Here is a 23,520-nt window from a genome sequence, read left to right on the forward strand (position 1 = left end):
GTGGGAATAAGGCGTATTACAAGTTGCCTGACCATTGGTATGGCACGTGTTATGTGGGCCTGGTTTTTCCAAAGATTTTTCATAGAGATAAAATAACAGATGTAGAACATATTAATTTACTAATGCGTTTTAAGAGAGAAACTTGGTCTGAAATAGTGGGTGACATTTTTGGGGTTTTGATTCCAGCAGTGGGAATTTCTTTGAATGCTTATGGAATTCGGAAACTGTCCACAGTGGTTGATCGCTTATCGACAAATACCGCTGGAGGGTTTCTTTTGGTGAATACGGAATTAAGTGCCGTACGTGCCATGTCTATGCAAAATCGACTTGCCCTTGATATTCTATTGGCCAAGGAGGGTGGAGTCTGTGGAATGCTGAAAGTTCAACATTGTTGCACTTACATTCCAGACGAAAGCAAAGACCTGTAGGTCTATATCAAAAATATTACTGATTTGCATGAAGAATTAGTACCACTTGAAGCTGAGAGTTTATGGACTAAAATAGCTAATAAAATGATAGCTGTTAAGGATTTTATTGCAAAAATAGGTAGTACTATTATAGGTAGAATATTGTTTCCTTTAACTTGTATAATTGTTGCTTTATTGATAATAAGATTGGTGTGTGTGTGTTGTAAAAATAGGGGAGGGAGGAAGAAATTGAATAAAGAAAAGAAAAACAAGAGGTTGAAAAGAGAACCGCAAGAAATTGAATTAGAAGAATTGAGGGAGAGTGTTTATTTAGAGACAAAAAGGGATGATGAAAGAGTGACTGGTGTGTAATGTTGTGTAAGGGGGAAAAGACATTTCCGATTTCTCCTAAAATGGGACTAAATTTTCACTAATTTTTTTTTTGGGTTTATTTGGTGATAAAATCACCAAAGGGGGGATTGCTGGAGCAGAGTTTTCAGTTTGAAAATTCAGTGGCTTTTGAAGCTCTGGCATGTCTATTCGTTGTACTAATTTATTAATAATTAATAATTAATTATTTGTCTTGTGCAAGTGTGTTTATATTAATCAATCCGTTTGTCTTAACAAGAGAGAGAGTTACACGTGGGTGCGCATAAATGTGCTGTTTAAAAATAACGTGCGTGTTTTCATGTTTAAACGTTGCTATGTGCTGTTTATTTTTGAGCACAAAATGCTTTCCGAATTAATGCTTTTCTATGTTGCAAGTGCTAGATAAATGCATACACATAAGGGTATTAGTGGGGTTAACACTGTTTAATCACTATGCTGTGGTAACGTTGTTTTTGTTTCTTTTAATTAAGATGGTCTATTGAGGCCTATGATGGCCTAGAAAAGATGGCCGATTTGTAAGCCTGGCTGTGATTTATAATATGAAAACTGTGACGAGGGAGACCCCTGCTGGAAATGGTCCTGAAGCTAACTGACCATGGTCCTTGCTTGCTTGTTTGAAAACTTTCCATGAGGACAGCAGCAGTTTTGGGAGATCTCCAAGTGAAATGAAAATGTCCTTGGCAGCCTTGGGAAACAAAGGAGCCTTAGAGAAAAACTCTGAACTGTGGCTCGATTGCCGAGGAGAAGTTGAACTAATAAGATACATGTTTTATTTCTTGGTTCCTGTTCCGTAGTCTTTATTATGTGAACTTTTCCTGAGCGGAGATTTTCAAATGTAGCGATGTTACATCCTTTCCTTCTCGCTCTGCTCAGCAGGTCCGGCGGACATTACAGCTTTTTCTATGTTTCCAATGTATCTTTCATTGTTTTAGAAACTATAAGAAATGTTAGCCTAGAGAGGGTTTTTGCCACTTGCCACTTGCCATTTTGCCTTTGCCGCGTACCGAATCTGCGTTGCTGAGGATCGATGCTGAAGGGACTTCGTCTTGAGAGACATTTACCGAGAGACTTGTCCTGACCCGTTCTGACATTTAGCTAGAATAGGTAACTATGAGAAAATGATTTACTCTGATTGATTTCCTTTGACTAATTTTAGATAAAGCAATATAATTTTAAACATGGTGTTGGATATTCTTTCTTGTCAATTATTGGATTTACATTTTTGATTATTGCTGTATATGTTGTATAGATTATGTTTAAGGACAGTCACAAAAACCAGGTCTTATCGACCTCGATATAGATGCAGGGTGATTAGGAGTTTTTCTTTTCACAGGTTTATTGCTGGTAGAGTATTTGAGCGTATGTTAGTGTAGTGAAATGGGCCCTAGCGTATGATGTATGCATGTGCGTGTAACTGTGAGATTACTCTATCCGTGGTAGTGGGAATATTATACACACCCTGATCTCTATCAGCCGCACCAGCCCCGCCCACGTAGCGTCAGGGATCTCAGTCTGCACTTCCAGCTCCCACTTCGCCTTTAGTGCCGTCAGCGGCCGCAGAGTCTCACGCAACATTCTGGAGTACAGACAAGTCACCACCTTATAAGTGCCAGCAGACATCATGGTGTATTGGCAGGCTGCGGATGTGGCGGGTTCCATGAGCCCCGCTCCCCAATGCGCCTGCATCGCACTTGTCACCGCCGCATGCATCAGGTAGTCTCCCCGCGGGAGGTCGAAGCGCTCTTGCAGCGTTTGGTAAGGGACCAGCGCTCCCTCTTCGTATAAGTCACCCAACATTTGGAGGCCCGCCTCCTCCCACATCTGCAGTCCCGACCAGTCTCCGCCATGCGGGAGTGCCGTTACCATTCCCAGTGGGATCTCCGGCGCATACGGTCGCCGCACCCCGGCTCGACGTTGCGATCGATTCCAGCATTGCCGGAACGTCTGCTCCTCCAGAGAGAGGTCTCTGATAACCAGCCTCTGCTGCAGCGTAATATACGCCAGTACATGGCGAGGGGTGCCCTCCTCCCTGTCCTGCTCCGGCCCCCAGTATACTCGCGCCACTTCCTGCGTAAAAATCTGCAACTGCGCTGCTAGGTAATAAAGTTCAAAATCAGGCACCGCCAGGCCTCCTTCGTCCTTTGGCCGGGTCAGGGTCGCCATCGCGACCCTGCGCCGTCCCGTGCCCCACAAGAAAGAGACTACCAGCGATCGCAACTGTCGGAAAACAGAGCACGTTATCCACACTGGGAGCGTGCGAAAATAATACAGAAGCCGCGGTAGTGCAATCATTTTCAGCAGCGAGATACGCCCCGTTACCGAGAGCGGGAGGGTGGACCAGAAGGACATGTTGCCCTTCAGTGCCCGGATACACCGCCCCACATTACCATCCAGCATATCCGCTGCAGTGTGGTATATGTGTACTCCGAGGTATTGAAGGCAGTCAGGCTCCCATTTGAGCAGTGGCCGGACCGCTGGACGCGGCTCGCCGCGTCGCAACGGGTATAAGCAGGTTTTGGACCAGTTCACCCGCAGCCCAGAGAGCCTGCCAAATCGCGCAAGGAGCCGCTCCGCTCCGTCCAGTGCCTCCGCCGCGTTCTCCAGGAACAGGAGCAGATCATCTGCATATAAGGAGATGAGTTGCGGGGCCCCTCTATAAACCAACCCCCTGTAGTAGCGGCCTGTTCTGGCCTCCTCTGCGAGGGGCTCCACTGCTAGTGCAAACAAGAGTGGGGAGAGCGAGCATCCCTGCCTGGTGCCCCGGCCCACGCGGTACTGGCGCGATACCAGGGGTACCACCCGCACCCTTGCCACCGCCGAGGCGTATAGGACCTTCGTCCACCCGATGTACCCCTCTCTAAGGCCGAAGCGCCGCATGGCTTTGTATAAATACCCCCACTCTAGGCTATCGAAAGCCTTCTCTATATCTACGGATAAGACGAGTGGCGTTCGAGCGTTCACCTGCGGATCCCCCATCAGGCGAACAAGTCGTCGGATGTTAGCCGTGGTGCTCCGCGCGGGGATGAACCCCGACTGGTCCCTGTGTATCAGTCTCGGCATGTGCCTCAACAACCTAGCCGCCAGTATAGTGCTCAGTATTTTATAGTCCGTCGTCAACATCGACAATGGCCTATAAGAAGCGGGGTCTTGTCCTTCCCTTCCCGGCTTCAGCAGTGGGATCATCAGGGCCTCACACATAGATTGGGGCAGCCTACCCCTCGACTTGGCCTCCTTATAAACCTCCTGAAGCCGCGGGGCCAGCTTGTCCAAGTATCTATCATAAAATTCTATTGGCAGGCCGTCTAGGCCCGGGGTTTTGTTGCGGGCCATCCGGTTCACTGCCCCTCTGATTTCCCCGAGGTCAATATCGCCGCCTAGGGCCTCTGCGTCTTCCCGGTCAAGGCGCGGCAGTTGTAATCCTTCTAGAAAATCGTCGATGTCCTCTTCCCGTCCCTCCGGCACGCTTTTGTAGAGTGTCTCGTAGTACGAGCCGAACCTCTCCAATATATCCATCTGGGCCGTGACCACTCCGCCTCCCTCCCTGTCTAAGGCCACGATCGGTTGACTACGTTTGTTGGGGTTGGCCAGCCAAGCAAGCAGTGTTCCCGCCTTGTCCCCCTCCGCGTGCGCCCTCACCACGTAGTTCTTATAGTCGAAGCTGCGGAGCCTCTCCACCTCGACCGCCACCGCCTCCCTCGCCTCACTCACCGCTTCCTGGAGCTCGGGATGGCCAGGCCGCGCCATCTCCGCCGCCCTCAACGTTCCCTCCGCCTTGTCCAAGTCCTCCAACAGAGTTCGCCTCACCCCGGCATATTTCCCTATGCAATGCCCTCTAACAGCGACTTTGAAAGCATCCCACTCCGTTGCTCTAAGCGCCATGGACCCAGTGTTCTCATTAAAGTAGTGGGTAATCCTGTCATCCAGTGCCGCCCGGTAAGGCGGGTCGTCCAGTGTTTCAGGCCTTAGCTGCCATGTCGGGACCCTCGAAATCTCGGTCATCCAGTCTAGCGTCAGTAGCAAGGGGTTATGATCGGAGAGTGTTCGGTTTAAATATTCTGCGTGTGCAACGGATTGTAGTACAGTTGGGGATCCCAAAAAGGTGTCCAGCCTAACATGGAGGTCATGCAGTGACGAATAATAGGAGTAGTCCCTCAGTGTTGGGTGCTGCGCCCTCCAGGCATCCTCCAGGCCCCACCTCCCCTGCCATTCAAGCCTGCGCTTCGCTAGCCGGTGCACCGGGGATGTCTCTAGGGGCGGGTGGGATCTATCCAGCACGGGGTCCGCTATTGAATTAAAGTCTCCCCCCAGTAGGATAGGACCCGTTAGGTAGCTGGCCAGCACTCCAGAGAGCCTCGCAAAGTATGGCCCCTGATCCACATTAGGTACATATACGCTGCATAGCACTATGTCTCGGCCCCTAAGTTTACGCTCAACCGCCACATATCTGCCCTCAGGGTCTATCGTGTGCCTAGTGACCTGGAAGGGGGTCCCCGCTCGAATCCAAATCAGAGTGCCCCTCGCAAAAGCGGAGTACGTGGTATTAAATAACTGTCCTCGCCACCTACGCTGCAGCGCCACGCCCTCTTGCTTTGTTAAGTGCGTCTCCTGCAAGAACGCAATCTGAACACCCCTGCGCAGCAAGTAAGCGTGAATCTTATGTCTCCGTGCCATTGTGTGCAGCCCCCGTACATTCCATGTCACACATTTCACCATCCCAGTATTAACCATAGTCCCATGTCCAGAGCCAGGGTGCCATGCCCCTCCAAGTCCAGTCGCAGTCCGTAGCACTATCCCTCCCTCCCCTGAAAGAACCCCTAACCCCCCCACCAACTCCCCCGCCTCGAGTCCCCCCAACTACTCTCGGCCCCACCCCCCCCAGAACAGGACCTAACTTCAAAAAAGCAGCTCCCATCCAAACTGTAAGGAAGAGCAACCTCGCTCGACCGCCCACCGAAGCCGCAGTCGACACTGTGGCGGCCTTAAGGGCCTCTAAGGTGCGACCCGGCACCAAGGGCGGCAGCCACAATCCCGTCCCCCCGCCCCCAATCCCCCCAGTGTCACTCACAAGAATCCAGACATTGCGGCAGCCGGATTCCTCCTCAGGAGCAGCCGGACCTTCCGACCCCTTCACCCCAGCCGTGCGGGAGGGTCTCTCCTTCAGCCTTCCACTATTTCTCCCGAGGTCTGCGGAGTCACCACCGGGCCCTTGGCCCCAGTAAGTTCCGATAGGTCAGATTCCGAGCTAGTAACACGGCTTTCCGAGCCCGACCCGCGGGTCGACTGGGTCGCTGCCGTTCCCGACAAGTCCACCACCGCCTGCAGGGCCGCCTTCCTCTCTTCCTCAGTTTGCGAGACCGTGGGCCGTCCATCTCTCCGCTTCCTCTGCCGGAGCCTCCGCGATTTCCGCACGGGTTGGAACCGTTGCTCCTCCGCCACTCGGGATTTCGCACCGTCCGTTCTCGCCTTGTACTCTTCCCACCACGCCCAGGCGTCTTCCGCTGTGGGGAAAAACACCGTCTTATTGTCGACCACCACTCGCAATTTGGCCGGGAAAAGGAGCGAGTACTGGATCCCCTCTGCGCGCAGCTCACGCTTGAGCAGCAAAAAGGAGGCGCGCAGCTTCTGAGTCTCAAAGGTATAATCCGGGAATAGTGTAACGTTGCTGTTAGCCACTCGGAATGGTCCCACATCCCGTGCCCGCTGCAGCAGCCAGTCCCTGTCTTTATAATGCAGCAGCTTTATCACCACTGGGCGCGGTGGTTGGCCTGGTCTGGGGGGTCTGGCCGGCACCCGGTGCGCCCGCTCCAGCGTGAAGAAGGGCGAGAGTCCGTCCGGAGCCACCTCCGTTCGCAGCCAGGCGTCCAGGTATTGCACCATGTCATCCCCTTCTGTTTTCTCTGGCAAGCCCACCAGGCGAACGTTGTTACGCCTGCTGCGGTTTTCCGCTTCCTCCGCCCGCCGCTCCAGGACTTGTATGCGGTCCATCGCCTGTACCAGCCTCCCCTCCACAGATTTGTGCGCCGGCACCAGCTCCTGTAGTGTATCTTCCACGGCCGCGACCCTGTCCCTCAGCTTGCCGTGGTCAGCTCGCAGGATTCCCAAGCCAGATGCCACTTGAGCTATGTCCTGTTGCAAGGCGTCTTTTGTGGCCGCTATGGCCTCCAGGATGCAATCGCGCATCTGCTGTAGGTCCGCAGGGCTCTGGGTGGTCCCATCTCTCGCCTCCGATTCAGGTACTGCGTCTCCGCCTTTAACCTTTGGCTTTCCCATGGCGCAGGGTCTTCCGCCAGTCGCAGTTCTCTCCCAGTGGGGTGCCTTCTCCAGGTAGGTCTCCCTCTATGCGCTCCAGGGGGCCCGCGGGCGCTCGCCGCCCTCCTGCAGGCTCGTTCTGGTTCCAGGGGCACCGCCGCTGCGCCATCCGACCGCCAGCGTCCCCACGCTGGGTACCACTCAAGCACGTGGGCCAATGCAGCTCAGCCCCACTTTCCCCCTCAGGGGCCGCTCTCCGGTAAGCGTCTCTTCCTTCGCTCCGTGTGGCCGCTGCCCCCGTCGCAGCTCACTGGCTCCTCACGGCCGCGGGGCGCAGTACTCCACCACTAGGGCGCTCGGCGCCGTTCGGCTGACCTCCTCCGCAGTCGCCGGGGGCCCCGCCACTCACAGGAGGCGCAATCCGGCACCCCCCCCTCGCCACCGTCCTCAGCCACTTTCGCGCCGGTCCAGGGGCCGCAGCAGCGTCAGTGCCTTCCAGGGCGCGTCTCCCCTCAAGCTGCCAGCTGGTAGCACCCTCCTCCGGGCCTCAGGATCCCCCCAGCGCAAGGGAACTCGGCGTTGGAGGCCCCCGGTCTCTCACCTTCGGCGCGCCTTCATAGGCTCCGGCCGCCTCCTCTGCCACTCAATCGCCAGCCCCCTCTCGCCAGCTCCACCGGCGCCTCCGCTGCTTAGAGCGCGGGCCCGCAGTTTCGGCGCGGGCCGTCCAGGCCGGCAATCCGTCCCCGGGGCCACAGGCGGGGTATGCCAATCCTCGCTCTCACTTGGGGGCAGCCTCTTCGTCCTCAATCCGCCACACCGGTAGGTCACGGCTCTCAGGGCGTTCGCCGGGGCAATCCTCGCTCCTCTCCCCGAGACGGCCGATCTGCCGCCCGCTCAGCGCTCGCCAGCGGGGCCCAGGGTCGCAGCCCCCAAGCTACCTCTCGCAGTCAGGGCCAGCCCGGGTGGGTCTTCCTCGCGCCGCCTCCGGCCCTACCGGGTCGTCGCGATCTCGTCCGCCGCTAGCTGCTCAGGTCCGGAGTCACGGCCGCCATTTTGGGCTCCGTCGCTCGCCAGGTCGGCACTTGCCAGCTCCGGTCGTTCGCCTCCGGATCGGCACCAGATGGCGTCCCGCGGGTCACTGCCACCCGCCTCGCACCTAGTGCTGCTACAGGGGCCTGGTGAGCGCTGCATTCCGTGCTCTTTTCAGGATTATGACGGGGATCGGGAGCGGAGCTCAGAGCTCACGCCGCCATTCCCTTCGGCATCCAAGCCACGCCTAAGTGCCTTCTGTGAATACCAAAATGGTAGTAAGTTTAGGATTTTGTCTTAAGTTAGTTCTGTGAATCGGGCCCATAATATGCAACTTCTCAAATTCTAGCACCATGACTCTCAGGTGTGCCTCGCTTTTGTTCTGTATATAGAATGCTAGCTCTTTAGGTTTTCTGGAATGGCAGAGGCTGATTTTCATGGATTTAGAGAAAATGTTTGTCATTTTCACTTTCTGGATCACTATCCGTCTTTCCATGAAGAACCATCTCAAAGATGTTGCATCACATTCCAACATGGAAGCAACATTTTTCACATAATAGAACCACCTTAAAATTCTCCCAACGCGTAAAACGAATATACTACCATTACCAAAATGTTCAAATTGTGAGACAACTCTGTGAACATTCTTTGTTATGAACCTCAAAAGCAACCATTCCCTCCACTGCACTTCACAAAACAAAAATCAGGATAAACAATTACAAAGAATAATGCATCAGATATGTTCCATGTAACTTTCCATCAATACAGCAGCATAAAAACACATCATCTACTGATAGATAGATTTGGCAACTGAACCCTATAAGGTGAGCGTGTCTCATATAACAGTACTATTATCCAAAAAGCAGGGACTCCATGACAATAATTGATGAGGGTGGAGAGGGCTCTTGGGTTCTCTAAAGACCTTTAACTCCACCCAGACAATAACTACCTGAGATTGCATTATCCTTCCTATGACTGATACAATCAGCAGCTACTTGCACATTATTCATCTCCAACAATTCTAAATTCAGGCGAATAAATCAGTCATACATCTAATCATAGCAAACACTTGCAAAGCTGCACGTCCGGGGACCTGGATATTACACCTGCCAGTGCAGGTTCCTAAAAATGCCAATGGTTGCTGGTTTAGATTAATTTACCTACATCTGAACTAGATGAAGTGAAATATGGCAGGGCTGGTTGTCAAGGAATTAAGTAACCAACTCAACATGCATCAAGGCTGGTTGTGATAAGATTGGGGTACTCTTCTTAAGACATTCTGTAAGACCCTGACAGGCAAGATGGATCGCTTGAACCTATTAGGGGGTAGAGTTGCTGCCCCGCAATGTTTGCTTTTCACCTCGAGCAGGAATGACATAAAAACAAAGATTGGAGTGTTTATTTAAGAATTCATGGGACACAATGTGAGGGGGTGCTTTGTTTTGTTAATGTGCCATGGAAAAGTGTCTACGGAACACCTGATCAAGCCCATGAAATTGTCTATTGTGATCTGGCCCAAAGACAGAAAATGTCTGCCACTATGAGACTTCTCTTTAACCTGGATGATCGCGTGTGGCAATTCAGTAAAGGAAATGGGAAATTAAAAGTCAGGGAAATCAGAACATTTCACTGTTTTTTGTAGCAATCATGTTACTGCCTGTTTTCTAAATACATTTTAAGTTTCTCCGAAGAATATTACATAAGCAAATTTCTTGCAATTGTAAAGTATAATGACATGGGCATGCTTTTAGTAAAAATTCAGCACAACCCGGAGAAGGCTGACTCACAAAAACATTGAGATCAGCATTAAAAGTACACAAAGGAAATAATTCCACATATAAGAGGGATTTTATACTCCTCCTTATAAGCATGAGGTGAGTCTCATGGATCCACTGAGAAGAGGCAATAAAACACGGTTGGAAATTCTGTGGTTGAGATGCAGGATTGTCATCTGTCACTAAAACAAGCTAAGTGTCATCGGATAGGCATAAAATTGAAAGTCAACCATCTTCATTAACTTGCCCTGCAGGGTCAGGTGGGTGTTAAATAAAGTCTGACTGAGGAAAGACAAGGGATCCGCAGGAAGGGTCAGATGTACAGCAAGTCTGTTCTCCAAGATGAAGGAGGCAAAGGAAACCCCCACAAGTGGCGCCCCCTACTCTCTCCATCCGTCTGCTGCCAAATATGACCTCATATGGGACGGGAGAGTGCTGGAATGACATGGAAAGTTTGAGGAGTGAAGCCAGAAGCCAAGCAGCCTCAGGATTCCCTGGCACATAGTCCAAGGCTGTGGCCAGCGTGGGTTCCAGCCCATGACTGGGAGGAGGACCCCTCAGCAGGGCCAAGTATGTCTGCCTTTTGGGCCATTGTTGCTACAGGCACTAGCGGGGGCGACCGGGTATGCGCCCCTAATATAGCATCCACAGTTTGGGAGGCACACTTTGAAGCTCTATATGCTAGCGTCGAATTAGAGATTATACCAGACCCAAGTAGTAAACTTCCTAAGGAATCAGGATTGATGGGGTTGGCTGTTTTGTAACATGGGGAGGACGGGGTGCCTCACCCGCCGGCCTCCCCGGGCTCCCGCCATGAGTATCGATTGGTGGGGGCCTTGGGCGGCCGGCGGAGGAGGGAACATAATGAGGTTGGGGAAGTGTGCCATCTTCAATGGCACGAGGTTATTACCCTGAAGGAGGTTGAGTTAGAAATAGGAAGGTTATCTCCCAATAAGGCCCCTGGTTTGGACAAACTGCCAGGAGACCGATTTCGTACCCAGCCCAAAATATGGGCCCCATATTTGGTTGTCTTGTTCAATGAGATTCTATCGGGGACTGATTTGCCGGGGACATGGCTCGGAGCTGAGATCGTTCCCATTTATAAGAAAGGTTGTCCGTTATCCCGATCCAACTATAGGCCCATTAGCCTTATAGATACAACTCAAAAACTATTTGGGCAGGATTATTCTGGATCGGATTTTGGGTTGGATGGAGGAGAATGAAGTATTGACAATCCTCCAGGCTGGTTTTAGGTCAGGCATTTCCACCCTGGACCAAATATTTCGCCTGCAGGTTTTATTTTGGAAAACGGCAAGTGTGGAGGGTGGCAGCCTCTACCTTGTCTTTGTTGACCTGCGGGCTGCTTTCGATCTTGTGCCCAGGGATAAGCTATGGAAGGTCCTGACAGATCTGGGTCTCCCACCCTACCTCTTGGCCGTACTAATTAGACTACATACTGGTAATTATGCCCGGGTTAGGTGTGGGAGGCATGGGGACCTTTCAAAACGTTTCCCTGTTCTGAAGGGAGTACGCCAGGGTTGCGTTTTGGCCCCAACACTATTTAGTCTGTATATCAATGGTCTTGTAGATCATTTGTCTGGTATAATAGAAAATGATGCTCCTAGACTAGCGACCGGGAGAGTGCCCGCTCTGATGTTTGCGGATGACACTCTGTTGTTATCCAAAACATCATCGGGCATTCAGCGTATTCTGGACGGCTTCGCGGCGTTCTGTGCTTTGCAGGGATTGGAGATTAACTTGGATAAAACTAAGTTTATGATCTTCAATCCCCCGAGGCAAACACGCCCGAACCCTGTCCTCAATGGTATTTCCCTGGAGAGGGTCAAAACCTTTGTTTACCTTGGCATAACCATAACGGAGAATTTTGATTGGGGCTTTCAAATTTCCAAATCGGCCCTCAAACTAACACAAATAATTGGGGGCATTAGCAAAGTTCGTAGAATATCTGATCTTAAACCGGTTGCCCCGGCCCTTGAAATCTATCGACTTCAATCTAGAATGGCCTCAATCTACGGCGCTGAATTTTGGGACCATAAAAATACATCTAATCTATTGAGGGTGGAGCAGAATTTTATGAGGAATTTGGTAGGATTACCTCTAAGCACACCACTCATTCCTCTGCGATTCGATCTGGGGCTGGAGTCGATAGAGGAGCTTGTAGCTGCACGACCTATGCTCTATTGGAAGAGGCTGTGGTCTGTCCCTGAATTGGACCCCTATAGAGCAGATTTTTTGGAGATTTGGCCCTTGCTAAAAAGTAAAAACATCCCATGGTTGCTCCATATTAGGGCTCTTAGTAAGCGGGTAGGTATCCCACAACTTTGGGAGACACCTGAGTTGTCTTGTCCGGGGTTGCTGAAATTGGAATTACAAACCCAGTTGAGGAGGCAGAATCTGTTAGCCCTGCAGACATCGGTAACCCTGGGCAGGCTGTCCGCTGAGTTCCTCCTAGTAAAAATGGAACTCCGATTCGAGGAATTCCTAGATGCAATACAACCTCCCCTAGCGAGGAAGTTGTATCTCCAACTAAGGTATGGCAGCCTGCCCATTAGGTATTTTACCTCTAAATGGTCCAAATCCGATGGGGAAGCTTGCCCTGTATGTAACCATAAAAGTGAAGACGTTCCCCACGTTATGTTTTTTTGTCCTGCATATGTTAAAATAAGGAAATGTTGGTTAATCCCACAATGTAGGAACTTTGGATTTCGTCATTGTGCGCAGGCCAGTCGGGTCTTGACTTTCGATACTCATCCCCTTGTTGTCTTTTCTGTATCCTGCTTCCTACATGGCATGTGGCGCAGAAGGCAAATCTTTGTATAACATATGTGATTGAGTATGGTTGTTTTTATTTTTTCTTCTGATAAATTTTGAGTTTAATTCTTGTTCTTAACAATTGTTGTTTTGTATTGTTTTAATCTTTTGTGCTCTGTATGTATTTTATTTGCACTTTTATGGTCTTTGACCGAAATAAAGTTATCAAGAGAGAGAGAGTATGTCTGCATAATTTGCAGCTGTTGTGATCACATTAGGAGATGAGCCACTAATTAGAAAAAGTGGTTCGATCAATATTATTTTATATTGAGTAAAGGGATGACAATTGTCGGTTTCGAGAATGTAGGTAAGGTGGCAATGATATTAGCGGCCAGCTTAAGTATGGCGCCGGATCTTAATAATTTCAGTTTGACGAGGCATCAGAGGAATTCAAGGTAGGATCCTCAGGAGAATACTCGGGGTGATGGGAAGTGGCCTCGCTATCAATCTGAAGGGGAAATGTAAAAGAGGAGTGAATCTTTTCAATATTCAGAAAGAAGGAAGACAACTGCTCACACAGCGAATCAGAAACAGGAGGGCAGATTTGTGACTGGTGGGGCACACCCATCCCGAATAATAAAGACTGTTTTGGTGTTGTTTATGCCGAGCAGTGGCATAGTGCACAAGGATGGGACCACAGGAAAATACATTGAGTCTCAATAAGTATACCACTTCTGATAAATTAAGCTCATTTTATAGAGTGGGGGGTTCTGTCCAGCTTGGGCCCTCAAATGGCATGACTTCGAAGCACGTGGCCCTAGTTTCAATCATAGTAGTGTTCTCAGTTGTTGCCATTAGTTGTTTGGGTTTGCTTTGCTCATAGTGACAGTCATTCTCAATTTTAGTGACTGGGGGATTGTGATGCCAGCCTGTTTCCATCAGTGTTATTCAGGCTCTGCCCTGTTCGCAATGTTGGGGGACTTTATGTTTAATGGAATCCAATCTTGGTGGTTCTCTGTCTTAATTACAGTTTGTTCTGGCCTCCTTTCAACCCTGTAACCCTCATTTGTGAGGACCATGAGGCGGCGGTCTGCTGCTTGTAGCTGGGTTCCTCAGCTCTAAAAAGAGCGGGCTTCCCGTCTGGATCCTCACCCTGGTGTTATTCATTCAAGTCACAGTGAGGCACTGGGATGTTGCCAGCTTGGGCCTCTCATTGCCAGGGGCGGTGAGGTTTTGGCCTGGATTTACTGACTGTAGCCCTCTGCAGGGACTTACAATACACAATACAAAGAATAATACCGAACATTAAGGTATAGGAACATATTGTAAATACATGGAATATAAACATCCATTAGCATCTAAATTAAATACCTATAAAAAAACTAATATATACATAAGAGATATAAATGATAATATAAACAAAAAAAGGGCTACATTGAACTTAGATTGACTGATAAGGATTCAAATATACGCTTTATATTGTACAACATGCAATGAAATAGGAACCAAGACTGGATCACATGTTAGACCTGGAAGGAGATTAATTATTAGGAGAACGTAGAAATGAACATTGCCCACATCTAAGAAAAAGAATCCATTCCCACCATGCACTAACTGAAAGTAATGTAGCGTTTTTCCAATTACAAGTAATAGATTTGATTGCTGTAGAAATAAAGAAATCAAACAATTTACAATCCATAGGGGATAATGTAGATTTAAAGAGAGAGGATTTTAGGATTAGAATATGAAAAGATAGAGTTGTTTGGATCTTAAGGATCCGGGTTATATTATTCCATATGTCTGATAAGAATTTATAAAATAATAGAACAATTGAAAAGTAAATGTTGTAAATCACCAGTTGTAGAATGACAATGCCAACAGTTTGGAGTATCTAGAAGTTTAGCTTTAAATATTTTGTCTGGAGACCAAAAGTATTGGTAAAGTAGATAAATATTAGTTTGTATGAGAGTAGCCGGGAGATAACTAGCCGTGTTGGACTTCCAAATATCCTTCCAGGATACGGTAGGGGATTGAAGATTTATGTGTGGTGACCATTTTTGATTAAGATGTGTGAAGGAGGAATTAGGATTAGCAAGTTTTTTATATACTTTAGAGGCTATATTTCTGAGCGACTGAACACAGAAATACAAAACTCGAAACAAGAGGACTGAGACATAGAAAGTAGTTGCAGGTAGGCATTAAGAACAGTATTACATAGCAACGTATATTTGGACAACTCAGATAAAGGTAGGTTGTATTTAGCTTGAATAACATCAAATGTGTAAAACATATCATATTGAGATATATCAGCAACAAAGAAAATGCCAGCAGTAATCCATTAATTCCAGAAAGGAATATGTTTATGATATTGGAGTTTGGGATTGAACCAAAGAGAAACTTTTTTAGTGGAAACTATGGGAATAGAAAAGCTATTATCAAATGATAAAAGGGCAAGTTTAGAGTTTGCACTAATGAGGGAACGTTTCCCAAAGGAGCCATTTGCCATGGTAAGGAACGCAGGTAATGGATATGGAGCCAACATATTTTTCTCCAGGATAAGCCATTTAGGTGCATTGGAAGGAGAAATAACATGGAACCATAAGGAACATTGTGTCACAATGAATGCAAAATGATATTTTTGTTAATTTGGAAGACCAACCCCACCATCACATTTGGGCAATTGCAAATTCTTCCTGCAGGGACTTCTGAGTCTGGGCCCTATGAGGAGTGGAGTGGAGAGCTTTGTATTCATCATCCATCACCTGACATGAACAAGCAGGAGGGTAAGGAGGTATGAGTGGCCAAAAGGTTACCATAGATTACCTAAAAGAACGAAAGTAGCAAATATATATGAAGATTCTAATTTTGCCAACAAAAAAAACCAGATTTGGGAATATTGAAATAGATGCTTTCAAATAAGAGAGAGATTCCATAGAAGTTGGACAGTCCATCCCATTTGATATATAGTACTTTACTCAAACAGTTTGCGTACTGGGGGAGAAGGTATTTGTAAATAGAACAGGAAGGCAGACAGAAAGGCGGAGCTTCAGAAGAAGGCTCTTGGAAAAAATGTGGCGCATCACATTTTTGTTTCGTTCCCTAAAAAAACCTAATACAGCACTCCGTGCAAGTTACTTATGAATTCCATTTTTAGGTCTCGCTTAGTCAGCATTAGCTGTTGGAAACAGGCCCACTGTATCAAATATAGTTTTAAGACTGAGTTTTGGGTCAGACGCTGGCTCAATAGTTGATGGTTTTCTTCTTTATCACAGTTGCACTGTTCTGGTGAGTTTCCTTTCTATTCCTGCATTTGCCTCATCCAAGGAGCATTTCAGTGTCACTGTGTTTGACTGGATTAGTTGTTTCATTCCTCTATTGACATGAGGAACGTGCACAGAAATGAATAAGGAATATTTTCTGGCTCTCTCGCACTCCTTGTTCTGTTTTCTCCCCCTCTTTTCTTGCCCCACTCACTCTTTTCATTTTGCAATTAGTTCCCATGAGTAACTGCTTGCTCCTAATGCACTGTTTGATGTGCGCCAGTAATGCAGCACATTACAGGCCCGACTGCTATCTTTGGCTGCTTTTGCTTAATCTTTATAATAAACTTTTCCAAGATGGCTGTCTGTGCATGCTAAAGAAACAATTGATGGACGGAATGCTGGGCAATGCAAACATTCACCCTCAGTCGCAAGGATCTGGGTTTAATCCATCATTCTTTTGCTCACCACACCACCCCAGTTTGGACCCAGCTGTATGCAAATCAGTCTTGACCCTGTTCCTTGCAGGAACAGTCCAGCCTGAACTGCCAAGCCAGGTCCTCTCTGGACCGGAAACAAGCATCCTGGGACCGGTTTCAGAGCATCACCCTTCATCAGCCAGGCTAGCTTGAATCCAGTGGTGTAGTGAGCACGGGACCCACGTCTGGGCATACCCTTCCCAATTAGGGCGACATATGCTAAAGAAACAATTGATGGACGGAATGCTGGGCAATGCAAACATTCACCCCCAGTCACAAGGATCTGGGTTTTATCCATCATTCTTTTGCTCACCACACCACCCCAGTTCTGCGCATGCTCCCAAGAGACACCCATCTTTGAATGGTTTTTGATAAAGCTCAAGAAAAAAACATTTTAAGAAAAAGCATTTCAATATGTGATCTGTGCATGCACGTGTATGGCCACGCAAGCTGGCCACTTTAGAATACTTTTTCATAAAACTTAAGAAATAGAATGCCAAGATGACCACAGTGCATGGGCTGCCATAACAGCCATCTGGAGAAGAAAAGCATTTGCAAAGCTAATAGGTGACACCCACTGTCACAGACAAGTTCTACTGGCTTTGCCATAGCTTGTTTTCAGTTTGTTCCAATGTCCACATGCACAATCATAAAATGTACATGCACTATTTTACAACTGTATATTTTCAGAATTTATCCTTACATGTCTTGTACGGTTGACACGGATTGGGTACATTCTTTTAAGATTCAGCTTCTGGCATTTGAAATCATTTAATTTAACCTGTAAGAATGGACTTGTCCAGAGGTATTGGGTTCCGTTGAATAATGATTGGTAGTGCTGTGGTGGTGAATGGTGTTAAGCAGGGTTTTAAGTGGGGTGAAAAAACTGGGGGTGGGGGGTCTCTCAAAGCGGCGAGGTCAATGTAATTAAGGGCGTGGCTTAAAAACATGTAAGTTAAAAATCTGTGCTGTTTCTGTCTTTGCATCCAGATATATGATACAACAAGTAACATCATACCTACAAGTCTGGACTATTGGCTTTGTCAATGGTTGTTAGTTGCATAAAATAAATAAGCAGCAACTTTGGCTTGTATATGTTACAGTCAAAGTGTGAAATCCCGCATTCTATAGAATGCCTAGGTAATGTATAGAATGCCTGAAAATGCCTGAAAATCGAATATCAAAGTATGAAATGATTGATATTTTATACATTGCCTAGGCATTGTATACTTTGCCGGTTTGTCTGCCGGCAAAGTATATAATACGCCTAATCCCGCCAATTTATTCCCGCCCGGCAATGTGTGAAATTCGGCATTCTATAGAATGGCTAGGTAATGTATAGAATGCCTGAAAATCGAATGTCAAAGTATGAAATTATTGATATTTTATACATTGCCTAGGCATTGTATACTTTGCCGGATTGTCTGCCGGCAAAGTATATAATAGACCTAATCCCAGAGACAGCACAAGTTATCAGCAAGCGAGGGGCAGAGACAGCACAAGTTGCCAGCAAGCGAGGGGCAGAGACAGCACAAGTTGCCAGCAAGCGAGGGGCAGAGACAGAACAAGTAACGAGGCAAAGAGCAGGTGGCAGCCGTGCGGTGGTGTGGGGAGCGACCTGCCTGCAAGCAGGGTCAGAGGTCGTGTATAGCATCCGGCTAAGTTTCCACAGACGCTCTGCCATCATCCTTTCCCGTGGTTCTTGTATCACCATGTCGGAAGGGAGTGTATTGCCAATACAGGAATCACGCCATGCTGACATGCAACGACGGTTCTGCAATGAATTATTTCAAGTAAGAGCCAATGCTGCTAAAAACTGTGTTTTCCTAACCGAAAGCAGTTACCAAAAGTTAGTGGACGACGTGAAAAAGGCTAAGACGACCATTAAGAAGGAACCATGGGACTATTGGCTGGTGAAACACTATGACGTAATGATGCTCGAGAATACGACTAAGTTGATCTATCCTATTAAAGAAGGTACGAGTGCTATTCAGTTTTACGTCGCGGACTCCGAGTTATTTGACGTACTCCATAAGGCCCATTTGGCTATTGGTCATGGAGGACGGGACAGGATGTTGAAAGAACTTTCAGCCAAGTATAAGAACATTACCCGTCATGATATTGAGCTGTACATTCACCTTTGTGAGCCTTGCCAGAAGAAGCAAAAAGGTGTTAAAAAAGGTGTTGTGGTCAAGCCAATGTTTTTTTCTGAATTCAACTCCTGTTGTCAGGTCGATCTCATCGATTTTCAGTCCCATCCTGACAGAGAGTACAAGTTTATAATGGTGTACCAAGATCATCTCACTAAGTTTGTAGTTCTCAGGGTTCTGAAATCAAAGAGAGCGGAGGAAGTAGCCTACAAGCTCGTCGACATATTTACGTTGCTTGGTGCTCCAACGATTCTACAGTCCGATAACGGCAGGGAATTTGCAAACAATGTGGTAAGAAGCCTAAAGGAGTATTGGCCCACCTTGAAGATCATCCATGGTAAGCCGCGCCACTCACAAAGTCAGGAGACCATTGAAAGAGCTAATCAGGACATTGAAAATATGCTGTGTGCTTGGATGCAAGATGAAAAAACTAGCTGCTGGAGTGAGGGATTGCGGTTCGTCCAACTTATGAAGAACAGAGCTTTTCATTCTGGGATTAAGAGGTCACCATACGAAGCTCTGTTCGGCTGCAAAGCTAGAGTAGGTCTCTCGACGTTGTCCCTGTCTGACGACCTTTTACAAGACGTAGAGACTGAGGAAGAGCTCGAAAAAATAATAGAGAGCGTACAAACAACACAACAGCAGGAAGAAAGACGAGATGAATCAATGCAAGAGGCACAGCTCCCTGCAGAAGACATAGTTGAGAATGCAATCCATGATGGTGGAAACCAAAACAGTGATGAAGCCATGGTTATCGAAGAGCCTTCCATTTCCGTGGTTACCGAAAATCCTTCTTCTTCCGCTATCTGTTGTGTCTGCTTAAAAGAAACCAGCGGTGCTCATACATGTCGAAAGTGTGGCCGAAACATTCATGCCATCTGTGGACATTCTCCTAAAGACGATGACGGCGACGAAGTAGAAGGTTATGGGGTTAGCATTTTGTGCAATGTTTGCTTCAATATTGAGAAAGCTATCCAAAGTAAAATGGAATTGAAATCAAACCTTGAGATTCAGGCCAAAAAAATGATAAGGGATTCTGACAAAAAAATTCCTCCTGTGCCTTTGGGTGCCACTGTGCGAGTTCTGATTCCCGACGTCGACAAAGGGCGGGGTGACTCACGCAATCTCTTGGCAGTTGTTATGAACGTGACGGAAGATGGCTTTTACCGACTTGGAACTGCACAAGGAATCTTGAAGCAACTCTATGCCAGATCACAATTCACCGTATGTCCAAAGAACTTAATGAGAATTGAAGACGTTCCTGACCATGAAATACCTCTCTGATCTGCAGCTACTTCCCAGTCCACAGGAAGCGGCCAAGGATTTGTCAGGTGTATGTGCAAGACGAAATGCCAAAATATGAGGTGCCTTTGTGTGAAAAAGAAAATTAAGTGCAATTCAAAATGTCACTCTAGCCTTCCCTGCTGCAACAAGTAGGTCATGCCAGTTCTGCTATGTGTTTCACCGGTAACAATATTCTATTTGCATTCTTCTTTAAGTCATGAAATGTATGTACAAGATCAAAGTGCCAAAATAGAAGGTGTTTTTGTGCTGCAACAAGTAGGTCATGCCAGTTCTGCTTTCTGTTTTACCGGTAAGAATATTCTGTTTGCATTCTGTAGGTCATGCCAGTTCTGCTTTGTGTTTCACCGGTAACAATATTCTGTTCGCATTCTTCTTTAAGTCGTGAAATGTATGTACAAGATCAAAGTGCCAAAATAGAAGGTGTTTTTGTGCTGCAACAAGTAGGTCATGTCAGTTCTGCTTTGTGTTTTACCGTTAACAATATTCTGTTTGCATTCTTCTTTAAGTCGTGAAATGTATGTACAAGATCAAAGTGCCAAAATATAAGGTGTTTTTGTGTGAAGAATAAAAGTGAGTACAATTCCACGTGTTACTCCGGCCTTTCTTAGTGTAGCAAGTACTTCAATCTCAGTTTTGCTTTCATTGTTTTCTGGTAAGAATATCCTGTGTTTTATTTCGTAGTTTTGTTCTTTCAGCTTCAAATGCGTATTAATTAATAAAGGCTTCTCATCTTGTGCCCTTTTAACACTTTGCGTAAATGGTACTGGTCATCCTGTATAATGCCTAGGAATTGTATAGAATGCCTAGGAAAAGTATGTAACATTTTCACCAAAAACGTATATTTCCTAGTTTGCTTCTAAACCATCAGGCATTCTATACATTACCTAGGCATTCTATACAATACCGGGATTTCACACTTTGTCGAATGCCTAAGAATCTCATCTTGTGGCCTTTTAACACTTTGCGTAAATGGTACTGGTCATTCTGTATAATGCCGAGGAATTGTATAGAATGCCTAGGAAAAGTATGTAACATTTTCACAAAAAAATTATATTTTGTAGTTTGCCGAAAACCATCAGGCATTCTATACATTACCTAGGCATTCTATACAATACCGGGATTTCACACTTTGACTGTAACATATATAATATTGAAAAAGCTTCCACTTAAAGGCCTGCTGACACCACAACGATGTTGCTGCTCCTGCGTTTCAAAAAACGCTGCTAAAGTTATACTGAAAGTGGAGAGTAAAGTGAACAAAAATTATAGTAAACCTTTTGGGTCACATGTTGTTTCCCCCTCTCTTAAACAGGTGTCTTGCATGAAGAATTAACCAACTCTTTGCTGGCCCTCTACCAATATGCACTAGTGCATCCAGTACATTTGTCACAGTGAGCTGGCCAATTCTACTTATTCTGTTGTAGTCAATGAATCTAGCCATGACGTAGGCAAGCATTGTACATTTCCGGCGAAAGCCGGCATCAATTCCATATGGATGTTGGTGAATGTATCGATTATGTGCTTCAAACATGCACAACGCAAAATAAGCATATTAAAGAAAATTGAAGTAAATGGATGTTTGCTGCGATCTCATTGTGTAACCCATGACGTCTCTTACTTGCAAAGGCCCAAATTCGTTTTTACATGTGATGGGATATGCTATCGGTCAACGCAGTGCAAAGTGCACGTGTAGCCCTGGGGACGCCACAGTCCATGCCATGCAGCGCTTGCGCGTTAGTCTCCTGTCCAAACAGAAGTGAACCTTTGCCCTCACGGTGGCTTCCAATGTAAACTCAGAGTGCTGGCGAGAGACTGCAAGTCATTTTCATAAATGTGTTTCGGAGACGAACTCCTGCGGCCCTTTATCCTCCTTTTAGATGTAGGTCGGCTGAATGAATGCAAGCAGTAGACCAGATCACCATCAGCTATGGGTTGGTTTACTTGGCAAAAGCAATTCTTGCTTTTCGTGACTATGGTTTTGACGCGTCTATAAACATTACATCTTTGTGTTTTGTTGCATTCTGCTGCCATCTGCTGGGCCTGCAGTTAACCTTTCAGGCACACAGCACTCCAGTGTTTGTACAACGATCGAAAGTTATAGTAAGTGCGGCAGGGTAAAAAAGGCAGTTTTCCAGCTTGTTAACTTTTTACAGACTTCCAGTGGTTGCACGCGTGATCTTTATCAACCATTTACTTTGATCCTGTTTAATTTACTTTCAAGTCAGCAAACATGTTTTTCAGTTCTCAAGTTTGGTGGTACAGGTACATTTGCCACAGGACTTGTTATTCACTAGTTTTCTGCTCTGAGGAAAACCGGAGCTAACTAACACTGTGACGATTCACAGGTGCATTGATGATTCCTTTTCTTCTTTTTCTAATTAAACTTTTAATTAAGTTTACACGGTATACATTTTATACAGGTTGAAAATGAAGTAAGTAAAAATGAGATACATTTATTAAAGACTTACCATTTTAAAATGTTGCGGTATGAGCACAGATTAGGGACTGTAGAACATAGGGCAAGGTGAATGGAACACTTGATAGATACTCAGGATGGCACTACATTGCGTAAGTGAGTTTCATTTAGATTCCCGGGTTTACACGGGTAGTTTTGAGTTTGTGTGAATAAATACTCATGACTTACTTATGAATTAACCTGAATAAATTGCTCATAGTCTGGAAAGAGGAGACTAAATACGGCTCGTTGTGTGTAAAGGTGTCCTATATGGATGTCTAGACAATCTGGCATGGATCAGGACCTGCACTCGACACTCTTCGTCTAAGGGAGTTTGGAGGACTTCCATATGCATCTTAAAATGGAGCTCTCACGTTCCAAGTCGCGTACATGAGTATCTGAGCTTGGCCAGTTTTTGCCCTTAGTATTCTGGGTTTTGTATTTATGTTGCTAACATTATAAAATCAGAACTACAAGCCCCAGAATGCAAAACAACAAACACCTGGGCTGAGTGAGTTACTTACCTATAGACTTGGGAGCTAGACGAGCTCTGCATTGTTACCTTTAAAGCATACCACAGCCACAGATAGTAAAAATGCTCCACAAACCTTTATTGGTAACTTCCCATGCAACTTCAAAGAGCAGCAGCTCGTCCACGGGGAGGTCGTCTTCTTCCCATTGCGGAAGGCCGTTCAGGGAGGTCACGGAGAGCGAGCGCACGAGAGACATTTTGCTTCACTTCCTGTCACCTGTGGAGGAGGCCCGGCAATGCTCTGGTCAGCCAGCTCTGCCCTTGAGAAGAGTGCGCGCGCTCTCCCCCACACATCTGAAGAGCAGAGAGAGAAGAGAAACCTCTGTAGTAAAACACAAAGCTAATTGGACTTAACCGTCTGACACCGAGCGCTAAACTGGCTTAACGAAATCCGAAGGAGCATGCTAGGGTGAGAGAAATAGAGCAGATCAGTTTTTCTGCTGGCTTGGCAGCAGGTTTGTGTGTCTTTGCCAGTTGTGTGTCGCTCTCACATAGAGAGTTGGGTCTCCGCCCTCTGAGCCAACAACCAGCAGACCTTTGGGACCTTCAAACTTATCAGCCACAGTACAGCAGAAGAAAAATAATGCCGGGGTTCAGTGAAAACAACAACCTGTCAAAAGCTATATCCAATTCAGGGTTTATTAGTCATACAAGCAAAATGTACAATTCTCAGCCTAAACCTAACGTCGTCAAAGCTAATAGGTCTGGGGTTGGTTT

At 46.8% G+C, this 23,520-nt stretch overlaps 1 protein-coding gene across 2 annotated transcripts in view; it reads right to left on the bottom strand.

Moving 5' to 3' along the window:
• GYS2 (glycogen synthase 2) overlaps window positions 1–23,263 on the bottom strand; it is a 528,148-nt gene extending 504,885 nt beyond the window's left edge. For both annotated transcript variants that reach the window (XM_085652724.1, XM_085652725.1), the window contains exon 1: window positions 22,880–23,263. In XM_085652724.1, coding sequence (XP_085508850.1) covers window positions 22,880–23,000 — 121 coding nt within the window. In that variant the 5' untranslated portion in view covers window positions 23,001–23,263. The remainder of the gene's footprint in view (window positions 1–22,879) is intronic.
• Window positions 23,264–23,520: the final 257 nt, after the last annotated feature.

This window comes from Triturus cristatus, chromosome 4_1 (assembly GCF_964204655.1).
Source record: "Triturus cristatus chromosome 4_1, aTriCri1.1, whole genome shotgun sequence".
Lineage (NCBI taxonomy): Eukaryota > Metazoa > Chordata > Amphibia > Caudata > Salamandridae > Triturus > Triturus cristatus.